This window comes from Geospiza fortis, unplaced genomic scaffold, assembly GCF_000277835.1.
Source record: "Geospiza fortis unplaced genomic scaffold, GeoFor_1.0 scaffold130, whole genome shotgun sequence".
Lineage (NCBI taxonomy): Eukaryota > Metazoa > Chordata > Aves > Passeriformes > Thraupidae > Geospiza > Geospiza fortis.
The window spans coordinates 9,340,159-9,348,222 of NW_005054300.1; the positions used below are offsets into that span (position 1 = coordinate 9,340,159).

The 8,064-nt window shown below is 43.6% G+C and overlaps 1 protein-coding gene across 1 annotated transcript in view; it reads left to right on the top strand.

Annotated features, from left to right (window-relative positions):
- The first annotated feature begins 216 nt into the window (after positions 1–216).
- CXCL12 (C-X-C motif chemokine ligand 12) overlaps positions 217–8,064 on the top strand; it is a 14,099-nt gene continuing 6,251 nt past the window's right edge. Inside the window, exons 1-3 of the mRNA XM_014309132.2 lie at positions 217–301; positions 1,324–1,480; positions 4,865–4,951. Coding sequence (XP_014164607.1) covers positions 217–301; positions 1,324–1,480; positions 4,865–4,951 — 329 coding nt within the window. The remainder of the gene's footprint in view (positions 302–1,323; positions 1,481–4,864; positions 4,952–8,064) is intronic.

An 8,064-nucleotide genomic window follows, 5' to 3' on the forward strand; every position in this document is an offset into this window, starting at 1 on the left:
ACCCTGTTGTCTGTGGTTGCGCGTGCTAGAGACAGGCAGCGATTAATGTGCAATATTATGTAGATCTGCTGCTCTTGAAAACCCGTCTCTTTTCTCACCTTCCTAGACAGCTGTTTAGGAATTCCAAGCCCTTCCCGGCTCTTTATCTCCCCATTTGCCGTAAAAGGGAACTGGGTTTGGATGCTGCAAGTATTCCTGTGTGGCTAAACAAACAGGATGGCAGATTGCCATATGGGATCTCAAGCCCTGCCAGATACAAATCTGACCATCTACAGCATGAGCCAGATTTTAAGGGTTAGGTGTATGAATTTAATTCCTCCCAGAGGCTGAAAACTGCTCCACTGGGAAATTCTTTAAAATCTTAGGCATCTCTTAGACTTCCAGGCAAGGCTTCTGTGCTTGCATTTTGTTGTGCATGGAGCTTTCAAACTTACAGTCCGGGTGAAGACCTTACTTAGGTGCACTTGATTGCCAGTAATTAAGTTGTCCCATAGAGAAATCGGGCAGAGGATGCTGTGGTGGGCGCCAGGCTGCTTCTCTCAGTCCTGCATGCATATACATGACAGATTTTTAGCCTAAGGGGTTAAACTTAAGTCTGTCCCTAGTGATGCCAGTGACAGAACTCTCATCCAGCCTGGTGGCCCCTGAGTAGTGTATTGAGGACGCCCTGGCTGATAACTGTCTCCTCGATTGCCTTACTTAGCCGCAGGCTAGAAATTCAAAAGACTCCGAGTGTCTTATGTGAAACCGCTGGGATCTCCCATCTGAGCCGCACCTCCTTGTGCGGGCACCTCTGCTGGGAGCCAGGGCTGGCTGCGCTGGGGAAAGGTCAGCTGGGCCCTGGGAACGCCTGCAAAACCAGAGCTTTTCTGTAGCCGCTAAGTCCCCTGTGAAAAGCCTGCACCTGAGCCGAGCCGGTTTGATCTGAGCTCCCTGGAATTCATCTCTTTCTTCTGGCTACCTTCTAATTTGGCCTCGGGTCAAAATCGTTTGAGTAGAACAACACCGAGGACAAGTGCCCCCTCTTTTGGCCTTTATCTTGTCTAATTACGGGGAGCATCCCTGTACAATGGCGCGGCTCCTTATTCTAATCTCTTCCATTTTACTTATCTCCATCTTCTCTCCCTCTTCTTTGTCTTCTAAAATCCCACGCACCCTTGTTGAAAGGCTGGGCACTGAGCTGAATGGATTGTGCTCTGAGCTGTGGGCAAATGCTCTCCCAAAGCTACAGCTTTTCTGCTGCTTTTTTTTCCCACCTGCACATTTGGAGGGCGTTTCTTTCTGTGAGCCCTGAGCGGTGTTATGTGTGCTGCTGACCGGGAGCAAGAGGTAACGTGTCCTTTCCCTCCCTTTGTCCCGCAGAGAAGCCCGTCAGCCTGACTTACCGATGTCCCTGTCGATTCTACGAGAGCAACGTGGCAAGAGCCAATATTAAGCACCTCAAAATCCTCTCCACACCCAACTGCTCACTTCAGATTGTGTAAGTCTCTGCTCTTTTCAGCTGCGTGCAAATCTGGGCTGTCAAAAACAAGGGTCACAGAGCTGGTGCCTGCTCTGGTGGTTGAATTTCAGTCTGCCTTATGCCATGACTCCCAATTCATCTCTTTACCCCCTGTGTCAGAGACAGCTGGACCCTGCTTTACCCCACGTAAGGGGAGCCCAGCTGTTGTCTCCCAGCTGTGTTCTCTGTGATCTCCCTATCACCGTGTGATCCCATGTGCTGTTTCCCCGTGGGTAGGCGAGCAGGCATGTCAAACAGGCTGTGCATTGCCTTGGATGAGGAGCTTCACACCCTGGGTAAAACCTTCATAGCACTCTGAGTCTTCTAATGGGTCACTTCTCCATGGAGTGGAGCTAAACAAGCAAAAGGAATTCCTGTGTTTCATGTATCCTCTGCAGGAGGTACAGACCCTGGAAATGTGATGGCTTAATCTAGGGATGTTTGCTAGGCAGGGACTGACTCAGTAAACTGCAGCAGAACAGAAAAATGGGCTCCCAGTGGAAAATAGCCTCTTTTTTTTTTGCTGGAAAAGCAATCCTCATTTTCAGGAAACATTGGGATTTTGTTTGTTTGTCTTTGTAGATTTGTGTGTGTATGTTTTAAGAAGGTCTTTTTTGTTCACTTCTTCATGGTTGACCCCCTCTCAAAATTCAAAACCTTCTGAAGAAAAAAAACCCCAGCACTCATCTTTTCATTGCAAGGGAACCTTACTACTCTCAACTTCTCTTAACCTCTATAAGAAGGTGTCAGGGACTACGTCTGGTTTCTGTGCAGTGATCCCATTACTAGTTCTGTCTTTGACCCATATGTTGAGCCCTTCCTCTTGCAACTCAAATGCTGTAAAAATCAATTTTTGTCATCCAAAACCTTTGCACTCAGAAAACTGGTGTTGTTTCATGAGATTACTCAGGAATGTATGTGAGCGTGTATCCATTCCTGAACCAATTTTTATTAGTATGGGGTTTTTTCTGTCTTGAACCACTCTGTGTATATCACACACATTTTATCATGTGCTTCTGCCTTAGGATTTGGTGCAGGACAGTGAGAAAAATGTAAGCCTCAGCTGAGAAATAATTTCCTTTCAGAAAAATGGCAAAACCAGCTGTGACTAACTCCAATCTCTACCTATAAACAATTTTGGCAGCAAGCATGCACTAGTGCATGGATCTGTGCTCTGGGACTGTCAGTGATGTCATAAGAATCCCAGTGCTAAGGCTTTTTAGATGATTTGAAATTTTCTGGAGTAGTTTCAAGAAAATGTCAGCATTTAAGACAGGATAGGGTATATATTTATCTCTTAACATAGGATTATAGTAATTAGAGATAAATAAGAGCATGAAATGCAGAAACAGAAACATCTCATGTTCTTGCCCATTCCTGACCCAAACGTGTTTGTGTGGGGTACACACAGAACATATGAGCCTGTAGTTGACCCTGTTTTTGTTACTTTGACAAGCAAGGTACTTAATACAACCCTCCAAGCACTCTTGAAACATGACTTTAAACTAGGTCTTTATCAAAACAGGAGATGAAATAAATCAAAACCAACACATGAATTTCTCATCTTGATTAATTTTAAGCATTAAACAATGAAGGCATAAATAAATTAAAAGCTGCCATTTTCAGGAATAGAGAACTAAGTGAAACATACAGTTGCTAGGAGATATTTTGTGGGTTTATCGTTTGGGATTCTTTTGTTTTGGTTTAGGCTTTTAGTTTTGTTTTTGTTTGCTTGTTTGTTTGTTTTTTCACAAGTATATTTTCCTTTCTGGTTGAGGGGAGTTCTACTTGAACAAAAAGCCTAAGAGCAGGCTTTTTTCTTTCATTCTATTGGAAATCATCTCTCCAAATCCAGTGAACTCCTCTGTCAATGTCTACATCTACAAAATCCACACTAAATTCCTTGCTTTTCAGTACTGGGAAAAGAGCATTTTTAGCAAGTAGACGCCTAAACCAGTCCAGGTTAGACAATCCATACAATTTCCTGTGTCTCTTCCTTGCACACAGAACAGGGACTCACAGGCTCAGAAATGAGTGTCTGAAGAAATCAGTGTCTCAGTATGAGGTGAGAGGAATTGTGTTGAATGTGGCTGGAGACTGGTTACGTGTGCTTCTGCTTCTGTACCCTGTGAGGTCAGCTTAAGAATTCCCAGGCATTGCTAACATCAGCAAATCCATTCTTACACACTGTTGGTATCACTTAACTGGAAGTGCTCCAGCTTGGCACTGCTGTAAGGGAAATATGAATCAGGCCCATTCATCTCTGTGCTGGAGCAGGGCTTGCAAGACTGATCCTTGGTGTGTTTATGTTACAAATGTGTCATTGCATAACTTCAGACCAAGGAGCCTTTTTGACCTCTTATTTCTTACACCATCATTTTATATTCTGCAGATTTCATTTTATAAAGGGAGGAACATTATGGCTTCCATCCAGCAAATGTTTAAACAAGTACTGAACTTATTCATATGGGCACTTCCATAAAGTTGCTGCTCGCTGCACTTTCCCAAGGCAGGCAGGCTGTTAAGAGGGAAATTTTAGAGCAGCTGGAGGAGAAGCAGGGTGCTGCAGGGAATGTGGGAGATAACAGCTCTTTCGAGGTCCTGAGATCCCTGGAGGGTGAAATCTGTTGATGAAAAGCTATTTGTCCTGTTTCTGAATGAAAGATTCAGAGAGTCCAAGTGTCAAATTCACAGAGAATTCGAATTAGCTAAAAAATTTGTTGTGGGAAGTGCAGCTTAGGCATCCAGGAGAAACCCCTCAGGAGGTTTCTGCCTCTGGTTCCAATGCTGAGTGAATGCGTGAGGAGAAACTTGCCTCTGGCACTATGGCACTCTCAGTTGTCTTCCTCCCTGCAACCTGTTAATTCAGTCTTGTGTAAAACAAAAAGCTAACAAGTGACCACACCCTTTCTTTCAGAACATCCATGAGGTGTCTGTCCTCAAAACATGTGAAACTTCAGTTTTGGGTTGAATTTAAAAGCTGTTCTAAATCAATTACTTGAAAATATTACCTAAATTTACCATGTTAGTATTTCCAAATGATTTTTTTCTGTTGATGACAGTGAGCTCGTTCATGGTCCAGGTATGAATTGGAAGTCTTAGATTCAAATTTTGAATCTGTTCCACTCTCACATGATTCCCAGTACAGACCACAAGAGCCTGTCAAAGGAGACAGATGGTTTCCAAGCCAGGGATATTTATAATAGGTGAGGGAGGTTAAGGATGGGAGAAATAACTCATCCTCTTCATGGATTAACCAAAAGCAGCACTGGCACCCAAGGAAAATAAGGCACAGTGGGGGGAAGTGGGTGTGGGCTGAGGAATTTGCACACCAGACTCACTCTGACTTTTCTCCTTTGGCAGTGCAAGGCTCAAGAGCAACAGCAAGCAAGTGTGCATTGATCCCAAGTTAAAGTGGATCCAGGAATATCTGGAGAAAGCTTTAAACAAGTAAGGCAAGAGACAAATGGACTTAACAGCTAACATCCTGAATTATTAAAGGGTAGAACATTAAGGGCTGGCTTTTACCATGTGGACAAAGTACTTGTGGAATCAGATATTGTTTCAAAGAAGGGTTTGGAGTTGACATAATTTGTATTAAAACAACAGTTTCTAATATATCCTAGATGTTAAACTAAGAATTTTGCCAGGGTTTGAGGCAAAAATTGTGCTAATGAGTATGTTCTGGGGTCCTGAACTCATCCTCTTAAAAAAAAAAAGCTGTTCTCCCAAGGAAAATTCTTCCTTTAATGTCCTTTCTTCCCCAGCCAAACTACAATTTCTTCAGAATCTGTATCGTTCCGGTGTCTTCGGAGCCCCCTCTCCATGTTACACTGGGTGTCTGCTTGCACAGGCAGCTGAGGCCTTGGGATTCTTGGTGCTAAAAATTGTTTCTCTGCTGCCCACTGTGGAATGCTGTTAATGCTGGCCAAGGCACGATGGGCTACCATGAATAAGTCTTTCCCACAATACCAGGGGAAAGCCAGCCAAACTTGGCAAATTCAGACTTTTTAAACCTGTTTTTATTCCCCTTGAAAAAGGTTGATCATGCCTACTTTGAGGTGGACTCAGCCCACCTCTGTTCAATGTTATGCTGAGAAGAGCAGCACCGAGCGCATTTTTGTGCTGAGCTGCAGGGGAGGGCTCCAGCCCTCCAGCACTGAAAGATGGTACATACCAAAGGATGGTACAAAGCATTCCCTTGCTTGCCCAGAGCCCTGGGCTGAGCTTGATCCAGCAGCAACATTTTGGCCAGCTAGCCTACCTGTGCACTCAGTATCCCTGCCACCCTTGCCATCACATTCCCACCCCACAGTAACTGCGCTGTTACCCTGCTGAACCCTGTCCCCCCTGCATCTCTAGGGTGAAGGCAGGGCTGGAATCCAATCATTTGCCAAAACAAATGATAACAAATGACCCAGATAAAATAGTATTACTGGGGAAGGTATGGCCCGAGGGCAGATGAGGGGCACAGGTACCTGAATGGTCTCTGCTGTTTCCTTTGTAAATGCATCTGCCAAACAAGGGTCAGAGTTAAAAAAAGAAAAAAAATTCTTTGTCCCCCTGTGTTTTTACAATAAGCAAGGGGGAAAATGCCACCAGAAGTAGAGAGGTTCCTCCATGTGTCTCTTTTGGAGACCGCACTGGGGCCAAGAGTGAGAAAGAAGAAGGAAGAAAGCCAGCTAACTAAGCCAGTGTGATTCCAGCCCTGACAGCTCCTCCCATCTCATCTGATGCTCAGTGCCTTCTTTGCTGCCAGCACTCAGCCCTTTTGTCCTCTGGACAAATTCTCTGCAGTGGTAATCCAGGTTAATGCTGCCAGAATGGCTTGGGTTTAGGCACGACTGAACCTAAGAGCAGGATGTGGCCCATGCTGAATATCCTAGGGACCTGAGCCACTTGGTTTTACAAACTGGGAAAACCTGCTCAAGTTTCTGTTCGCTATCATCCCCAACCTGAGACTTAGGAGGCGTTTTAGAAATCTGCAAGGTTGGGCAAATATGATTATGTGCCTGTCTGACTTAGGGGAGCAACTCAGCTGGAACCTGTTCTGCTCTCACTACCACTAGTGAAGACCTGAGACCAGCTCTACTGAAACCAGTGAGTCTGCCTGATCTCCAGCCAGATTCTGGGTTTTCTTTACCAAATGCTAATACAGAAGTGATTCTGCCAATTTGGTGGATTCATCCTGGCTTACATTGAGTAACAAGAGAGAATTTGGTCCCAGCTTTGTGAAATAAGATGACAGAAAGCATATATCTCCATCACCTAATCCTGTAATCATGGCATTGTGTTCATTTTCCAACTAGTGATGCTAGCACCAGTGGTATTTTCATGCTCCACAGGCAGTCAGGGCTCTGTCTGTAGCATTTTCACAAGGCATGTTTTTGATATATTTTAGTGCACAGCTTTGACTTCTTCAATGAAATGTACTTTGGAATATATTTATAGAGCATCAAACAATTCATATATTTGAATTGGAGCCATATGAATGTTGGTAGTTTAAAACACCGATATCCCTCTAAACTACTAACAGCTTGTAAAATGAATCTATATAGATCTATAAATGTTAATGTAGCTATCAGTTTCAATCAGCCATATATTATATTTTTTCACTTGTACCGAAATTGTATGAAATGTGACATTACCCTATATGCACTAGCAATAAAATGGCTAATTGTTTCATGTTATGAAAACCCAATTGTACATGGGAATTTATTTTTCTGGAATAAAATCAATACATTTTGTAGAAAGGGCTCTTGTAATTGCTTAAGTAGAATCCAAACCGTGAAGACATCTTAATCTATACCAGTACTTCAATATGAAAATATCTTCAGTGTTATAATCTGCAGCTAAGGGCAAGGAAAAGTTCTTAAAATAGTAGTCCAATACAGTTTAATATGAAACCAGAAATGGTTTTTACTAGGGAATTATTTTGCTCACTAATTCTGCTTAGCATTTATTATTGCTTTATATTCATCACATCTCCATGTAATATACACATGAGACATCAGTAAAACACATTCAGGCTGTCAGGAATCCAAATTCCTTAACTGGCTTTAAAAATCATTGTGCAGCTGCTGTGGCCAACATCATCCAACATTCATCCACTGTCATGTTAATACAGTCCCACTTCAGAGCTCCCCTCGCTTCAAGATGCCGGAGTCCATTAAGCTCAGTGGCTACTGCAGGAGAGATTTGATGGATCTGGAGAAGATAACAAAGTCACATGGGAAAAATCTTTCCATTAAGCCAGCTGGGAGAAAGGAAAAGAAACTCTGAATGTGTAGGGGCTGGCTGTGTAGGCAGCCAAGCCCTGCTGCTGCCTTCCAAACCCTGGTGTGGCAGCTCTTCCTAATTTCTGACCTAATTTGTAAGTAACAGTTGAAATACAAGGTGCCAGAAGAACAACCTCCCAGTATTCCACCAAGCACATGCTGGGTCAAGGCCCCACACCAAGGGGGACAATGTGGGTGATTATTTTTACAGCCCTGTTTTAAGGCACCAAATGCCTTAAACCCCCTCAGAATAGCCACTGGTTCTTGCTGATGTCAGCATGGATA